Below are 19,420 nucleotides of genomic sequence, written 5' to 3' on the forward strand. Positions count from 1 at the left end.
GCAGTTGCTCCAGGGCTTAGTAAATGAGGTAAAGCTTCACTGTGCAAAGAATACCCAATCACGTGCATGGAAAATGAAAGAAAAATGCATTTTTGCTTGCACACTATTGGATAATGGAAGTCAGCAGAGCTTCTGCTCATTTACTTATTTATTTACTCATTTTACTGTCTGACGCTCCGCATTTAGATTAGGGGGCCGGACGCATGGATTGGGGGGCACCGCTGCACCCTATATGAATGGTCCGCCACTACATTGGGTCCTAATATAACATCCATGTGGGTGTGGGTGTGCATACGTGTCCCCAAACTCAGTGTGTTTTCAGGGACACGTACCCACATAGATGCCATATTGACACACAGCCGAAGTGTCCGTACAGCCGATGGGTCCGACTAGAGATCAATGGGACTGTCTGCACAAGGTTGCATGGAACACCTGTGCATCCCTATGCGGGTAAACATGGCCCTGCATGGGCGTAAGGTGTTGCGTGCCCTGTATGAATGAGATCCCTGCCAAAGATGGTTTGAATTTCGTCCAATTCCTGCTGATTTGGCTAAAAAGTAGATTATTTTTGGTGTTAAAACTGACTCTCGCATCCCCTACAATGGAGCTCAGATGCGGCAGGGACCCATTTCCACTGACTGGCGCAGCAGTAGCAGTCAGATCTATATGGAGCCACAGAAGGTAGAAATATATAAAACTTAAAGTGTACCCAAACCTAAGAACAAAAAAAGGATATATTGCAGGTGAATCTACCAGTAACACACTTCCTGTTCTAGAATGAAAACACTCACTAACTGTAACGTATTTATAGTAGGGCAGCATGGTTAACCCCTTGACAGAAATTGTGTTAGGATTACAGAACACCTCTCCTCTCCTGTACTATATATAGTCCAAGGAGAGGATGGGACAGGGCTGATAACACTGCATAGAGCACAAGAAAATACAAGTTGACTGGATTTCTGGCAGGATCAACTGGTATTGTTTTACATTTATTGAACAGATATAACATTCATTGGTATATTTAACCAACCAAAAGGGAGCCAATAATAGAAGTTCATTGTTAGGGTTTACATTCACTTGATTTTTTCCTTTAAACTTAGCGTGAAGGACAAATTAAGTGTTAGGCTAATGATACATGTTAAAGTGTTTGTAAAGCCTTGTCTTTTTTTCTTAAAATAACAAACACGTTATACTTACCTGCTCTGTGGAATGGTTTTGCAAAGTGCAGCCTCGATCCTCTACTTCTGGGGTCCCCCACCAGCACTCCCGGCTCCGCAATCCCCACCTCCCGTTGAGTGCCTCTATAGCAAACCACTTGCCATGGGGGCACTTATGCGTGCTAACTCTCGAACCCCGCTCTGAGTGTCCATAAGACACACAGAGCAGGGCTCGGCCCAGTCCCCTGCTCCCTCGTCATTGGCGCTGATTGAATGCAGCAGGAGCCAATGGCTGCTGTTTCTGAGCCAATCAGGAGCGAGAGACCCAGGGGAGCTTTGGCTCTCATTCATATCACTAGATCGAGATCAGGCTCGGGTATGTATTTACGGGGGCTGTGTAGGGAGATGCATGCAGAAGGTATTTTACCTTACTGCAAAGAATGTAGTAAGGTAAAAAAAAAAAAACTTCTGCCTTTACAAACACTTTAAAGCTGAACTCTGTTAAAATGTAATATCTTTCCTTTCCAGTGGGGCTCCTCCCACAATACAAGGGTTAACTACTCATTTATGCCTATTGGATCGGGTAAAGCACTTTTAGTGACCTGATCCTCTGCTCCTGCAGGATCATCCCCTCTGTTAGACTGGTCCTCACTGCCTCTGATACCCTGCACTCTGGCAATCTAAGGTCCTCTCGTGTCCTCTGCAAGTGAGGATGTTTTATTTTCCTGGAGTTCAGCTTTAAGGATGGATGATAGCTGGGGAAGAATGGGTGCCTAGTGGGAAATTTATGTATGCTTTAAGAATCTAAAGTCCCACACCCAAAGGGTTTCTGGCACTGAATACATCTTGGTTTTCTTTTTGGAAAATGGACCCACTTAAATTAAAACAAAGCAGGTATCAGCATTTGTTTTGCTTGTTTTATAGCCTGTATGCTAGCTCCAGCAGATCCTAATGATCCTAACACATAGAATAACCCTTTGGCAATAACAGGACTATTGTTTTTGGGACAGACGTATATTTCTAACTACTCATTTCCTTTCCAGCTACACAGTTGGGAAGCCATAAACTATTCAATTACTCATTGAATTATTTCTTTTCAGAGGTTCACTCATCCCCACTGTGCATCCTTCTGAATCTTTCCCAAATATCAAAAGAAATTGTTTTAAAGTACAAAATAAACATCCAATCACATCTGCGCGCTTTGCTTGAATTTTGGATATCTAGGAAGTGCAGACAAAGCTCCTTTGTTTTGCTTTTCAGTTTTATCTTGTGGGGCTTTTTATATACATGCACTTAAGGAAACCACATTGTCTGAAAATACCACATACTTATGTAACCACATTAATGTATACCTCAGTGGTATTATAAATGTATACACATGTGTGGTTTCAATTGGCATTTCAGTAAAGGAAATTTGGAAAAAGTTAACTTAACTTTCGATTTAGGTGGTCACAAATAACACACTTAAAATTGTCAGAATGCCTTGATGTGCATGGGTCATAACTATGCAAAATCTTGAACTTGTAATGATATTGTATGATTGGTGAAAAGGAAAATGTATTTGTAGCCCATAGAAACCAATCAGGTTTTATTTTTTTATCCACAATGTCCAAAAATTTAAGGGAACAATAATTTTACCCCAGGCTGTAAAACAACAGTTTCTTCAGTACTCAAGTCCCAGGTTACATGTGGCACGCTATAGGGCACTGATAAGACACTATAGGGCAATGATATGTCATTGAAGATTCAGCTGAGGTGCTGTAGGTCAAATGACCCAACATTCTTGCTTTAAGTCATGTGACTTGGAACCTAAGCACAGCGGGAGCAGGTTTTTACTGCTTTGTGGTAGGTGATCAAAACTTTTACTTCCATGGCAAGTTTTTCTTTAGTTTAGGAAAGCTTTTAAGGTAAGAAGACCCAACTTCATGGCTTGTGACCACTTTGAGCAAGGGATTGTATTGCTTGTTCTGGACAACAGTTTGAGTCCTCTTACAACTAACTGCTTTCACAATAACTGCTAGTGCCTTCTAAAGGAACTGCTATGAGAAATGTGAGAAAGAAACCAGACCCTAGGAAGCACTTGAAACCAGTCATTCATCGTTTCCCTAGAAAAGTGTGTACTTACCTGCCAGTGATAAGCTGACTACGTGAAGGTGTACATATGGGCTGTACATAATAATTCTCAAGCTTGACCCCCTCAGCTGCAAGGCGATCCAGCGTGGGAGTTTGTATGTCCGACCCGTGGTACCCTATATCGTGGTACCCTTGGTCATCAGTAAGAATGAAGATGATGTGTGGAGGCCTTGGAGAAGGAGGTGCCTGAAATTCAGCTGGAGCATCACCGGGGCTGTCTCCAAGTACTACTGGCTTCATCCAATCCCAGGACATATAACCAAAGCTCAGCAGGCTTACTAGAGAAAATCCTGTTAGCGTTTGAACTGCCATATCCACGCTCTGAGCAGCAGGCTGTCACACAGGTTGGAAAAGCTCTCGTCAGCTGGCTAGTGTCCTGGCATCAGAACATTAATTCTCCTGAAAAGAAAAGCCCAACTCGCCATCCAGTTTGGATTTTGCAGAATAAAGCCTTAGCAGGAACATTCAGAAGTCAGGGGGCGGTCATCTCTCCTCGAACCTTGTTGGAACCCTTCCAGCAACATGTGCCTACAGGCATTTCTCAGTTCTAGAAGTCGCACAATCTGTCACTTCACAGGCTCCAACCCAGCCAGGACAAAAGAGATGTACTCCAAACTTTAGGTTAATCTCTGCTATTCCTTGAAAGCTAGAAAAACTTGACTGCAAACAATATTGGCCGTCTGCAACAAGGCAGAAGTCAGTAATCTTGTAAAGATGATGAGAAATCCATTAGATCTCTGTGGAATGTCAGTGCTTTTTATTCCAAAGGAAAAGAAGACTTTAATCTGGAATCCACCAGTCTGTCCCAGCTACATATCCTCAGGCTTTAAGAGCTGAAAGAAAACTTTTTAAGACTTAGGTATATTTGCCAGCCCTGTGGAGAGTTTGTAACCAGGCCAGGCAGAACTTTGGAATTTTTCCCTGAACTTATCTGGACGCTCAGACAGGGGAGAAAGGAGAGAGAGACTGTCTCTAGACAAAAGCGAAAGAGGTGTCCAATTAAATTAGTAGTTTGTAGCATCTGTTTGAATCTGACCAGCGCTGGCAGGTTTAAGGAGAGCTCGGGATGCTGGTCCCTCCCAGTTTCTCCAATCCAAAAGGAAAGCTTTTTAAAGTCAGCCCAGGGCACTCCAGGGTCCTAGTGTGCTCCCTCTCTTTTTAACTCTACCAGATGCAGTGAGCTGGGGTGGAATGAATGGCCTTTTTCTTTGTTTATGTTTTCATTTTATAGGAAACTAAAGAGTGCATATTTTCAATGAAATCTTTGAAAATTAGAAGTTTCTTTTAGGTACATTTTTGTCTCTATCTGAATATCTGGAGGAGTAGATTGTATTTCGGCTTCACAGCTGCTGAGAAAAAAATGAATTGTAAGATAAGTCACATAGAAAATGTATAGTTTTGAACTAGATTGTGAAAATTGATAGACTTAAAGTGGTTGTAAACCTCAGACATGAAATATGAACAAAGCATATCCCTCTATATTGTCTCAATTAACCACTTGCCGACCGCCTTCTGCATATATACTGCGGCAAAGCGGTTCGGCTGCTCAAACCAACGTACCTCTACGTAGGTCTGTGCATGTGATACTGCAGGCGCACCCGTCGCGTGCCATGGGAGCTAGCCCGCGGGTCCGGTGGACTCGATGTCCGCCAGACCACCCGCGATTGCAGTGAAGAGCGGCAGAACGGGGATCTGCCTATGAAAAAAAGGCTGATCCCCAATCTGACAGGGGAGAAGAGAGAGATCGCTGTTCCTAGTGATCAGGAACAGTGATCTCTCTGTACTCCCAATCAGTCCAATCCCCCCACAATTAGAAACACCTCCCTAGGACACACTTAACCTCTTGATCGCCCCTAGTGTTAACCCCTTCCCCGCCAGTGCCATTTATACAGTGATCAGTGCATTTTTATAGCACTGATCACTGTATTGGTGTCACTGATCACCAAAAAGTGTCACTTAAGGTCAGATTTGTCTGCCGCAATGTCGCAGTCCCGCTAAAAATCACTGATCCCCGCCATTACTAGTAAAAACAATTTAAAAAAAATTAAAAATCGCTAAATATTTCCCCTATTTTGTAGATCCTATAACTTTTGCGCAAACCAATCAATATACACTTATTACATTTTTTTTTTCCCAAAAATATGTAGCAGAATACATATTGGCCTAAACTGATAAACACATTTGTTTTTTTATATATTTTTTTTGGATATGTATTATAGCAGAAAGTAAAAAATATTGTTTTTTTTTTTCAAAATTGTCAGTGTTTTTTTGTTTATAGCGCAAAAAATAAAAACCGCAGAGGTGATCAAATACCACCAAAAGAAAGCTTTATTTGTGGGGAAAAAAAGGACATCGATTTTGTTTGGGTACAAGGGCGCACGACAATTGGCAGTTAAAGCGACACAATGCTGTATCGCAAAAAATGGCCTGATCAATAAGGGGGTAAATCCTTTCAGGGCTGAACTGGTTAAAAGCACTAAATGTAATTTCTGTCTTCTGCTTCACTCCTCTGCCATCAAAAAGAATCACTTCTGACAAGTTTTCCTGACACCAAGTGAAAAAAATGACAGGGAAGGGACCTCCAGCTGATTGACAGCCTCAGCTCTGTATCTGTCAACTTTGTGGAGGGGCTGTGTCTCTTCCCTCCAATCATTTATCAGAGCTCTCCTCACTGAGTTCTGCAGAGTAAAACTTCAGTTCTCCGCCCCCTTTTTTTGAACTCTCAGACAAGCTTTAAAATTCAGCACTTTGAATGGATGTAGGGGAAAGACGTGTGTAGACAGACAGGTACAACTTATGTAGTAGGATTTGTTTCATCTCTGTGTATCACCTGAGGCCAGTTACTTCACTGGGTATATGTAAAGGTTTGCAACCACTTTAAGCTGGGCATAGACGATTTGACTCCCGGCCGGTTCAGCAGCGACTTTTTGAAGAACCCTTGTGAAAAAAAAATAGCATTTTTGTGTGTACATAACTGGATGATAGAAGTCAGCCAGAGCTTTACCTCATTCGCTTAGTTTTAGGGCAAATTCCCTCGCAATCTCCCTTATAAATGAACAGCGTATTTGCATTTAGTAAATCAAGCCCACCAAGCAGCAAATATAACGGACCTCTTCTACATATACAGTATCTCACAAAAGTGAGTACACCCCTCACATTTTTGTAAAAATTTTATTATATCTTTTCATGTGACAACACTGAAAAAATTACACTTTGGGCCCAATTTGGACATTTTCACTTAGGGGTGTACTCACTTTTGTTGCCAGCGGTTTAGACATTAATGTCTGTGTGTTGAGTTATTTTGAGGGGACAGCAAGTTTACACTGTTAGCCTCGGTTCACACCAGAGGCGGCACGACTTGCAGGTCGCCTCACCGAGGCAACCTGCACACGACTGCCCGGGCGACTTGCAAAACGACTTCTGTATAGAAGTCTATGCAAGTCGCCCCAAGTCGCCCCCAAAGTCACTCCCCTTAGAACGGTTCCATAGCACAGAACGGGAGGCGACTTGTCAGGCGACTAGGTCGCCTGACAAGTCGTCCCTGTGTGAACCGAGCCTTATACAAGCTGTACACTCACTACTTTACATTGTAGCAAAGTGTTATTTCTTCAGTGTTGTCACATGAAAATATATAATAAAATATTTACAAAAATGTGAGGGGTGTACTCACTTTTGTGAGATACTGTAATTTACCTATAAAAAACAAGTTTTTGCATATTACTATAAAATAATATGCCTATTTACAAGAAGCTGGTCACATTCACATGTCATACTTTAAAATAACTTTTGGCTGCCTTTCAATGTACACTGTAATTAGTAACACAGCCTGCAGTTTTTTACAGGTATGGCAATGTTGCACCAACCCACCCTCAATCTTTGTTGGTGACCTAGGAACCCTTTTTACCTGTGAAGTATTCCCAGGAACACCCACTATAGACTGGCTGCTGACATAAAGAATGTCTGATGTATCAAAGTGTTTTTGCTGAATTCAGCAACGCTGCTTTATTGCAGCCAGCAGTGTCATTTAATGTATACCTATACCCAAAATGTAAATTTCTGCCTGTTATCAATTATTAACAATAAATCATAGTGCCTTCACTTTGTTTTCATTCTTAAAATAAATGCCTGGTGATCCTGCCAGTCCATGGGCCTGCTTCCCACAGGGTGACGCTATTTCATCTGCAGTAAATTCACAACAGCATTGTCACCCTGTGGAGCTGTGTCCTTACATTCCCTGCAGAGGAGGGTTTTAAAATAATAGAAAAAAATTAAAGACAGAAGTTGGACTTTAAAGGTAACTTCAACAAGTTATGGTGCCACAACAAACAACATTCTCATTTCTTCATTTATTACCATGTATCACAAACATTTAAAATATGAAGGGACATAAAACCACAATGTCTAAATTATATAAGCATCTTGAACCCTAAAACCACACATATAGTACTTTCTTCTTTAGATAAATTTAAGGTGCAATATAACCATAAAATTGATATCTAAGTGCAATAAATTAAAATTAAATGCAGTTTATCTCATTAATGTGTACAGATATATGAAAAAGTGTAATTCATCCACACTGTCCAATTCATTAATATGATACAGTCCACTGATCCATATTTAAAATAATAAATATACAAATATAAATAAGAATCTACCAGTTCATTTGAAGCAACAAATTTCCACCACTGTTACGTGGACCAGCAAAACAATTTCGTGAGTATCCACCATGTAGCTGCGACCACCAGCCCTCCGCTCTCACCATAACTTATGACTGCATAAATGTAGGCAGCAAAAGTTCTTAAATATATTGCCCAGGCAACTTTATTTTTCTTTTGGTTGTAGTCTAATGTCGCGTACACACGACCAGTATTTCCATCAGAATAGACTCCGACGGTCTTTCCGACGGAGTTCCGCTGAAACGGACTTGCCTACACACGATCACACCAAAGTCCGATCGTTTAGAACACGACGACGTACGACAGGACTAGAAAAAGGAAGTTCAATAGCCAGTAGCCAATAGCTGCCCTTGCGTCGTTTTTAGTCCATCGGAATAGCATACAGACGAGCGGTTTTACCGATAGGAACTGATTCCGTCGGAAAGATTTGAAACATGTTCTATTTCTAGGTCCATCAGAATTTTAGAAAGAAAAAGTCAGATGAAGCCCACACACGATCGGAATATTCCGTCGGACCTTTTCTGCCGGAAAGTCCGGTCGTGTGTACGCGGCATTACTGGTTAAAGCACTGCCCTCTATGATCCAGTGTTGCTGCCAGTGAAGTGTTACTTGAAAGGGACCATCACAGGGCCCGCCAAGGTCTTCGGTCTGACGGAGAAGGGTAGTTGGGTGCAAGAGCGTGTCCTGCTTCCATCTGGCTATTACAAATATTGAATATCATTAAAACACATTCCTTCACAACTTAGGAATCCCCGTTTAGAAAGATGCTGTTCTCCACCATGCCTCTTGCCTAACCAGATGTGCTGAGAGATGCAGGCCAGGATACAATGCTTACATGATTTAACTGCAACATGTGCCTCATGGGCTTGGATTGTAATTTTACTTACTTGCCATTGCCTGTTTTGACTTATTTATATAAACAAAAAAATGAAAAAAGGGCCTAAATATGTGTGTAGTGATGCACAAGTATGTCCTCAATACATCGTGTACCCAGTGTGGGTAGTGTAATGTGTTGACTTATTTAGCCTCATACAAGTATTTAAAGTTTGGCTCTTTAACAACAAACTGACTTTGGATAGAATGGAACATAACAATGTTTACTATTGCTAAGATTTTTTAAATTAGAAGTTGTGAAGAATCTACTAGACTTTAATGATAATGAATCAATATTTGTAATAACCCAAATGGATGCCTTGTTGTGGAGATTGGCTCCTCTTAGGTTCTCTGCAGCCCCCAATCTGGTGTTGGACTTTAATATTCCTTGGAAATGACAATTGTGAAAACATGAATGTAATACATCCAGAAAAGAGGGAGAGAGGCAGTAAAATAGCACAAACTCTAGATGCAAATTACTCAGGACAAATTTGAAGAACGCTCTGGAATCTGGCTATAATGGATTGCATAGAATCAAATTAAGGTGAATTGAGAGGGATTTCTACTTTAAACTGAGTTTCGTTGTTTCCTTGCTAGCATTAGCTTACTCATTCATTTCACTTGTTGCCTGAAACTGTTATTAAAAGGTAAGTTTGAAGTTCCAAAAAAACAATACACACTCATCGGTGTGATGCTGCAGCTGTCCCCCAATGGCTCTAAGACCAATAACTGAGCAAAACACATGACCGCTGATTAGTTAGTTCTCAGTCTTCCATCAGTCACCACTCTCTGCTCTGCCCCTCCAGCATTCACTGGAGAGTCAGGCTGGAGAAGGGGTGGGCACAGCTAGCTTCAGCCTCTCGTTGAAAGCCAGAGCTAGCTGTCAGTCAGGCAGCTGGGTGAATTCTGACAATATGGTTGGGATCCTTCCAGAGCCTGGAGTGGCTCTGTGACATAAGCTGACAGGAGTAAGTCTGCCTAAAATATCTTTGGCCATTCTCTGCTTTAAAAAAAGAGCAGCAAAACTAAAATACAAGACAGGAAAAGTCATAATGTATGTCAAAGGACAAACAGTTTGACATTTGTCTCAGGAAAGTTCCCTTCACCTTTATGGTAAATGGAAGTTGTGATGTAAATAACACAGGCCAAATGCAATATGAAGGGCACATATCGGTGCCATTTATGCTTGTGTACATACAGTATGTTTCTAGCAATCACCTTACTGTGCGTGCATTTGTGTGCATGAAAACCTCTGGAAGAAAAGGGGATTCCCGTGCATATACCAATACACATCACAATAGGCCTTATCCTGAATTTCTTGAAACGTTCCACAAAGCATATTGAGTAATAGTAATGTTCATAAATTCCTATATTCCACCAGTTCCTAATTAACAGGCTTGATCAGATCTTAAGGTATACTGAAAAACATTTTTTTTTTCATTTTTGGGAAGAAAATGGTTAAATCTCTAGTCAAGTTCTGTTGAGGAGATTTCCCTTTACTTAGCTGTCCTACAGAAGCAAAAATTGTGGTGTGTTACCACGCATAGGACTGTTTACATTTTTGTTTTAAATGTGTTTGTGTTTTATACACTGCTCAAAAAAACTAAAGGAACACTTTTTAATCAGAGTATAACATCAAGTCAATTAAACTCTTGGGATATTAAAGCGGGGGTCCACCTATCTATCGTTTTTTTTTTTTTTTGAGTTCATTCACAAACTTTTCTTCTCAGCATTACATACTCACATATTGTGTGTAATATGTCCGCCTGTGTCAGATTTCGTCGGAAAGAATAACTTATATTATTCACTGCAGGCGGTTTCCATCTTCATTGTGGGCATTTGAAGCCCACAAGCATTTATTTCCTGGATGCGGTGAATGCTGTGCTCCCAGCATTCACTGCTCGTTCCCGCACATGCTCAGTGGCATCCTGGGAAGCCTGATACTAGCTCCCAGGAGTCTGGGAGAGGCTAGAAACACGCCTACTAACACGCCGTTGATCAGTTTCAGCTGCTTTGGTGTTAATGAAATTAACAACAGGTGTACTAGATGGGCAACAATGAGACCTCCAAAACAAGAATGGTTTACAGGTAGAGGCCACTAACATTTTTTTTCCCTACTCATCTATTCTGACTGTTTTTTTACTAGTTTTGTGTTTGGCTAGGGTCAGTGTCACTACTGGTAAGGCCATACCTGGTCCCTATAGAGGTTGTACAGGCAGTCCAACCCCTCCAGGATGGCACATTAATATGTGCCATTGCCAGAAATTTTGCTGTGTCTTCCAGCACAGTCTCAAGAGTATGGAGGAGATTCCACGAGACAGGCAGTTACATTAGGAGAGCTTACAGAGCCGTAGAAAGTCCTTAACCCATCAGTAGTACCGGTATCTGCTCCTTTGTGCAAGGAGGAACAGGATGAGCACTGCTAGAGCCCTACAAAATGACCTCCAGCAGGCCACTGGTGAGAATGTCTTTGACCAAACAATCAGAAACAGACTTCATGAGAGTGGCCTGTGGGCCTAACATCCTCTAGTGGGCCCTGTTCTCACTGCCCGGCACCATGGAGCTCGACTGGCATTTGCCATTGAACACTAGAACTGGCAGGTCAGCCACTGGCACCCTGTGTTTTTCACAGATGAGAGCAGGGTAATCCTGAGCACATGTGACAGACATGAAAGGGTCTGGAGAAGCCGTAGAGATTGATATGCTGCCTGGAACATCACTCAGCATGACCGGTTTGGTGGATCAGTGATGGTCTGGGGAGGCATATCCATGGAGGAACACACAGACCTCTACAGGCTAGACAATGGCACCCTGACTGCCATGAGGTATCGGGATGAAATCTTTGGACCCATTGTCAGACCCTACGCTGGTGCAGTGAGTCCTGGGTTCCTACTGATGCATGACAATGCCTGGCCTCATGTGGCGAGACTATGCAGCCAGTTCCTGGAGGATGAAGGAATTGATACCATTGAATAGCCCCCCTGCCCCCAGACCTAAATCCAATAGAACACCTCTGGGACATTATGTTTCAGTCCATCTGATGCCGCCAGGTTGCACCTCAGTCTGTTCAGGAGTTCAGTGATGCCCTGGTCCAGATCTGGGAGGAAATACCCCAGGACATCATTAGTCATCTCATCAGGAGCACGCACCTACATTCAAAGGCATGCAAACAATGAAATTTCATCAAAATGGACTAGCCTGTTGCATCATTTTTTTTATTTGATTTTTAGGGTGTCTTTGAATTCAGCCCTCTCTAGGTTGATCATTTTAATTTCCATCAAACAATGTGGCATCCTTTTATTCCTAACACATTACCCAGTCTATATCAGTATAGATATCCAGCATGATATTGTTCCCCATTAATATCTGATGTGTTTTCAATGTGTTCCTTTCATTTTTTTTGAACAATGTATACATTTTCCTCGAATATAGCATCAATATCTCGGCATCTGAACTATTGAACACACATCTGCATTGCTTTTGGCAAATAAATGAGATTTTAAACCCCACCCTTAATATGTTGATATTTGCACAGGCTGCTGACTTAATTCTCTTTGACAAGCCACATTCCTAGCATGATCTTAAAGTGTATCTAAAGGCAAATCCTTGTATCCACTTTGGGCAGCATGAAGCAGGATTATATCCTTGGGCTGGGCTAAAAAGCCGAACTTGCCTGCTGTCTGTGAGATTTGTCATACTTCCTGTTGTGTCACTTGTACAGGAATCTATGGGAAATTCCCCCAACAATGTCACATACATCAATAAAAATTGACAGATAATGCATCCCTCCCCCTTTTTATAAAAATATTCCATAGGAATTAACTGATGTGTACTGGTCCTTTAAACGTTCTTTGTACAATGTGAGGACAGGAGGTTACTGTAAGCAATTTACTGGTCAAGTAGTAACAGCCTCACTGTAGGAAGTAAAAATAAGTAATTTACAACCCTGAAAAAAGGAACAGAGCCTTTAATGACTCTTCTGTCTAGAGTCTATCCGGGGTTATTTAGTGACATCTGCTAAGCACAACAGTAATTCCTTAAAGGGTCACCCAACAAAAAACACCAACTAATGTACATAGAAGTGTCATTGATAATAATACAGTACACTAAACAGATGAAATAAGTCTCTTATTTTATGTATTGTAAAAATGCCTTTGTTGCTCATTGCAGCTTATTATTTTATGCTATCAGCCATTTTAGATTGGATAAAGACTGAAAAGATATTGACAGCAAGTGCTTGTTAGTGGTGCTCCCACTGCTGTCAATCAAATCCAATGATCTGGGGGCCGAGTCCGGCTTTCTGTGTAAATACATGCAGAAGCAGGCCTCGGGAGTGTGCCTGCATGGGTGTACATCAAGGAGAGCGCTTCTCCAACGTGGACACCCGATGCGGGGAGGAGCTACTAGCGCCGCCGGGGGGTCCCCAGAACAGGTGGATCGGGGCCACTTTGTGCAAAACGAACTGCACAGTGGAGGTAAGTATGATATGTTTGTTATTTTAAAAAAACAAAACAAGGGTTTACAACCCCTTTAGCAAAACAACTATGAAAAGACACTAATCGGCCAAATAACCTGCACCCAGGACGTGCAAATAAACAAAAATTTTTTGTATATGAAATCTTATAAACCAAGCTGCTGCTATCCCCACACAAATAATGTGTAAGTGTTATATTGTATATCCAAGTTATAGCTGCTCTAGGTGTAACAACTACATGCATATTCATTACAATCACAAATCATATAATCAATGAGATGGCAACAATAAATCAAGCATGAAATAAATCAAATGTCCATCAAATCTGTCCATGCAGTGCTAAATGCACTTTAGTATAATACTAGTAAATCAAAACAGTTCCATGCTCTTCAGTATAGTAATAGTAAATTAAACAATTCTTCAGTGAAGGTAAAAATCCCCACCTTTAACACAAACAACTCACCGTACCACCATGACCCCCTAATGGAAAGTGGGTCAGGTAGCGCCTTTCCCTTTTAAGGGAGGGAATCCCCAGACTAACCACTCTCTCTCCTCCAAAAGAATTCACTCTCCCCATTGAGGTAATAGCCAAGAAGAAAAAAGAAGAAAATACTCACTTTATCGAGAACCAACAATAAAAAGCTTACAAGTGCTCACTCACAATAAAATGTGCACAAACCTGCAACCAGGGTTTAAAGCATATAATTACATTACCCATCGGCTCCGCCTCTATAAATGTCCTGCAGCGCAAATTGAACAAACAGGTATACCTCTCCTTCCTGGGCCTGGACAACGGGATAACATCACTTACTGTCGCACCACTCCAACACGTGGCGTTTTGTCATGTTGATGTCTTCAGGGGACATGACACCAAGATGGCTGCCTCACCTGCTAAACACTTTGAGTCCTTAGGGCTAACTAAACGCCGTGCTGGGGCAAGCCAACAGGAAGTGACATCATCTTGTAGTAGTACATGAGATCAGTTGGAAAACAGGAAAATAGCATTGTCACCCCATAACAGGTCAGATCGCCAGGTATAATTTTAATAGAAGATGCAGATTTGAAATGATTTTTCAATTTATTTTTTAAATTACATTAACACAAAACAATTATAAGAGATTTCAGTGACTGCATGTCAGGGCTGGGCCCAGTCCTTCCTTCTCTGAGCTTGCCGCTCACCGCTCTGCTTCCCCAGCGATTTGGGGGCGATCCAGTCCAATGCAGAGGGTTCCTCAACCAGGTTGAGATATACTTTGAGATGCTGCCCCAGGTGTTTCCCACGGACAGAAGCAAAGTAGGTTTTGTGATATCTTTGCTTTCTGAGAGAGCCTTGGCCTGGGCAAACCCTCTATGGGAGACGCAAAAACCTGTTGTCTTGAGTTATCCTGAGTTTGTGGCTTCTTTTAAAAGGGTATTTGACGTTCCCTCATGCTCAGCTTCTGCTGCCAAATGCCTCATGTCCATCAAATAGAGTATGGAAACTGTTGCCAATTACGCCATTGAATTCCGTACTCTAGCAGCAGAGATTGCTTGGAACAATGAGACCCTTGTGGCTCATGGTCTCTCGGATACCATCAAGGATGAGATAGCAGCCCGAGATATACCCACTGAGCTGGAGAAGTTGATCACGTTTGCCATCCTCGTTGACTCCAGACTCAGAGAAAAACTCTCTTTTAAGGAGCGCTTACATTTGTCTCCGAGCTTTGCAGTCCCACCCTTGCCTCCCTCACCTCCCATGCCTCCTGGTACCGGTCAGTCTGTGAAGATGAACCCGTGCACTTGGGTTTCACGTGTCTCTCTGCAGATGAGAGAACCTTTTAGGAGGAGGGAGAGATTGTGCCTTTATCGTGGCCAGGCAGGTCACTTTTTGAAGCCTTGTCCTACCCGTTCAGGGAACACCCGAACCTTGAGGTCCTGTCGCGGACAGACCTTAGGCGGCATTGTTTCTTCCCCAGTTATCCAGAAGGATAAGCCCCTGGTTTCGGTTACCCTTTCTTGGACTGAGCCGCCCGTCGAGGTACAGGCTTTAATCGACTCAGGGGCTGCAGGCCTGTTCATTGATACTGCATTTGTATCAAAGCACTCGATTCCGCTGCAGCTCCGTGACACTCCACTTGCCATTGAGGCTCTTGACGGGAGACCTTTACAGCCTGCCCATGTGACTCATGAGACTGTTCCATTGTCCATGGCCATAGGGGCTCTTCACCATGAGATAATCCAATTCCAAGTTATTTCCTCACCTAAGTTTCCGCTGGTTATTGGTTATTCTTGGTTACAGAGGCACAACCTCTTTTGATTGGCTCCGTGCTGAGGTTCTCTCCTGGTTGCCACAATGCCGTAAGACATGCTTCCAGAAGGTCGCCAAGGTCCTGTGCACCTCTTCACTCTCCTCCGTGCTGGAGGAGTACCGCGATTTTAGCAATGTCTTTGACAAAGGTCAAGCCGGAATTCCGCCCCCTCACCGGTTGTATGAGTGCGCAATTGAACTTCAAAGACAAAAACAGGACATTCCATAGCTCAACCCACCAACCAGTCTGCCAACTGACCAAATTAACCTGTCCATTAGTCTGCGTTAAAAACAGGGGTTTTCTTAGCACGCATTTGCAAACGCATGCATAAGCTGCAAGGCCTCTTCACAGCACCCTGTGTATGCTTGCAATCCTAATGCTACTGAATTTATAAGCGTCTCCACAATGGAAGCACATGCATGAAATGGATAGATGAGGGGCAGGTGGGCCTGGAGGCAGCCCAGTCCCCCTTAAAGGAACAGGAGCACACTGGACACCCAGCAAGAGCGCAGTAGCAGCAAAGGTGTACAGTGTGTTCCCAGACCATATTTTACACTAGTAACAACCAAACAGCCCCTGCCTCCACCTATAACTGGCCTTCACAGCAAGGAGCACATGGAAGGGCAAACACATGAAAGACAAAAACAGGAAATTCCATAGCTCAACTCACCAACCAGTCTGCCAACTGACCAAATGAACCTGTCCAACAGTCTGCGTTAAAAACAGGGGTTAAGTTAGCACGCATTTGCAAACGCTTAACAAAAAACGTGTTTTTGTCTTTCATGTGTTTGCCCTTCCATGTGCTCCTTGCTGTGACGGCCAGTTATAGGTGGGGGCAGAGGCCGTTACTGGTGTAAAATATGGTCCGGGGACACACTGTACACCTTTGCTGCCCCTGTGCTCTTGCTGGGTGTCCAGTGTGCTCCCGTTCCTTTAAGGGGGATTGGGCTGCCTCAAGGCCCACCTGCCCCTCATCTATCCATTTCATGCATGTGCTTCCATTGTGGAGACGCTTATAATTTCAATAGCGTTAGGACTGCAAGCATACACAGGGTGCCGTGAAGAGGCCTTGCAGCTTATGCATGTGCATAAGCTGCAAATGCGTGCTAACTAAACCCCTGTTTTTAACGCAGACTGTTGGACAGGTTAATTTGGTCAGTTGGCAGACTGGTTGGTGAGTTGAGCTATGGAATGTCCTGTTTTTTGTCTTTCATGTGTTTGCCCTTCCATGTGCTCCTTGCTGTGAAGGCCAGTTATAGGTTAGGGGGTAGGGGCCGTTTGGTTGTTACTGGCACAATTAACCTTCAACCTGGTGCCATACCCCCTCCTGACCGGGTTTACCCTTTGTCGGTCTTGTATCCAGGTTATATGCCTCTAATGAGTGGTGCACTGACGCACCCCCAAAATGTGAGTACCCCCTTCTGGGGGAGAGTTTTTTATCTGACCTTGAAAATAAACACTTTTTAAACGTTATCACACCATATGGTTCCTTTCTCTTTTTGCTTGATTTGAGCCTATGCTAGAGCCTGTTTTCCTGTGATCCATACTGAGCCCTGGGTGGCTCAAAAGCGTTTCCTGACTCTGTCTAGCAACTTAGTCACATTCCCTAAGGTGAGCGCTTTACCTTGGGGGGGGGGGTCACCTTTTGTTTCACCATCGCATGATATGTGGCACATGGAATCGCAGCAGGTTTGAATACATCATCACTGAAGCACAGTTGTCATCACTTTCATTAAGGACTTTTGTGTTTAATATATGTCTAATTTATGATGAACGATTAAGTATATGTATTGTGTGACACTCTGCACTTTTTGGCTGGCACGTGATATTTTTCAGCATTTGTTTGCCTATACGAACCATTTATGAAGTAACGCTATTTATCTTATTACTTTATATGTTTATTGCACCTTTAGCACCTGGTTTGCACTTATTCATTTTGGAGCATTTATTTGTTGATATTACCATTTCACATGTTCACTGCATGGTTTATTTGTGCACACTAAGTTTGTTTACCTTGGGGGATATAGCACATATTGGGGTTAAATTATTTTACACTCTGTTGTATATGTACTGTATCTCTGTGTGCCAGGATTAGGGCATGGTTAGCACACTCTAGCCCATCATATTTATTTATTTATTTCATATTTCACACGCATTACAAGGCGTGATTCATGTATGCGGCTGTGTAGTGCTTACTTTTAGCACTAGGTTCATTTTGGCTCATAGGAATTTTTCTTTTTTCATATGTAATTTCCACTGCTGGTTTTTCGATGGACCCAGAGAAACTTTCAGCAGTCCTACAATGGCCCCGACCTGTGGGTTTATGTCCTCTGCAGCGTTTTCTTGGTTTTGCCAACTATTATCGTAAGTTTATTCATAACTTCTCCTCTCTGGTCAAGCCCCTGACTGATATGACCAGAAAGGACGGTAACCCACAGAGTTGGTCTCCAGATTCCATTAAGGCCTTTGAGAGTCTCAAGGCTGCCTTTGTTTCTGCTCCTGTGTTGGCACATCCTGAACCTATGTTACCTTTTATCCTTGAGGTTGATGCTTCTGAGAATGAAGTAGGCGCCCTTCTGTCTCAACGTTCTACCTCTGAGAGCGCTATGCATCCTTGTGGCTACTTTTCCAAGAAATTGTCACCTGTGGAGTGCAATTTTAAGATTGGTGACAGAGAGCTGTTAGCGATCATTTTAGCCCTGAAAGAATGGAGACATCTCCTCGAAGGTACCAGTGTGCCGGTTCTCATTCTTACTGACCATATTAATCTCACATTCTTCTCTGAGGCTAAATGCCTCTGTCCCAGAAGGACGCAATGGGCTCTTTTCTTGTCAATTTTCAATTACATTGTCTCATTCTTACCCGGTACTAAGAATGTAAGAGCTGAAGCTTTGTCACAACAATTTTCCTCCACTTCCAAGATGGAGTCGGTTCTGGTTCCTGTGATTCCTCCTGATTGTATTCTGGCTACAGTTCGCACCAGTCTCACTTCTCCTTTGGGTGACAAAATTCTTGCTGCTCAGGTCCATGCTCCTCCTGAGAAACCTTGTGACCACTGCTTTGTCCCAGAAAGTCTCCATACTGCAGTACAGACTTACCACTCTTCCAAGGCTGCTGACCGCTCTGGGAAGAATCAACTCTTTTGGGCCAACAATTCTGGTGGCCTAGTCTATGTGCTGATGTAACTGCCTTCGTAGCTGCCTGTTCCACGTGTGCTCAGATTAAGACTTAACGACACCTTCCAGTGGGTCTCCTACAACCCATACCCAATGGAGAGAGGCCCTGGACCCACCTGCCTATGAATTTCATTGTGGAGTTACCCAACTCCCAGGGCAACACAGTTATCCTTATGGTGGTTGACCGTTTCTTGAAAATGTCTCATTGTATTCCACTTAAGAAGTTGCAGCGTTCTTTCTTTTTAAGGATTTTCCAAACAGTTGATTTGGCCACACCTAATGTTTTTGCTATCTCTCTGATGGGTTTGTTTTCTTTTTCAGCCTAATGATGGCTTGCTTCACTGATAATGACAGCTCTTTGGATCTCATATTGAAAGTTGACAACAACAGATTCCAAATGCAAATAGCACACTTGAAATGAACTGCTCCTTGTAAATGGGATAATGAGGGAATAACACACGCCTGGCCATGGAACAGCTGAGCAGCCAATTGTCCCATTACTTTTGGCCCCTTAAAAAGTGGGAGGCACATATACAAACTGTTGTAATTCCTACACCGTTCACCTGATTTGTATGTAAATACCCTCAAATTAAAGCTGAAAGTCTGTAGTTAAAGCACATCTTGTTCGTTTAATTTCAAATCT

The 19,420-nt window shown here is 42.7% G+C and overlaps 1 protein-coding gene across 1 annotated transcript in view; it reads right to left on the reverse strand.

Moving 5' to 3' along the window:
- Nucleotides 1-4,372, reverse strand: part of ARSI (arylsulfatase family member I) — a 50,164-nt gene extending 45,792 nt beyond the window's left edge. Inside the window, exon 1 of the mRNA XM_073621089.1 lies at nt 3,283-4,372. Within this exon, the coding sequence (XP_073477190.1) occupies nt 3,283-3,602 (320 nt within the window). The 5' untranslated portion in view covers nt 3,603-4,372. The remainder of the gene's footprint in view (nt 1-3,282) is intronic.
- Nucleotides 4,373-19,420: the final 15,048 nt, after the last annotated feature.

This window comes from Aquarana catesbeiana, linkage group LG03, assembly GCF_042186555.1.
Source record: "Aquarana catesbeiana isolate 2022-GZ linkage group LG03, ASM4218655v1, whole genome shotgun sequence".
NCBI lineage: Eukaryota > Metazoa > Chordata > Amphibia > Anura > Ranidae > Aquarana > Aquarana catesbeiana.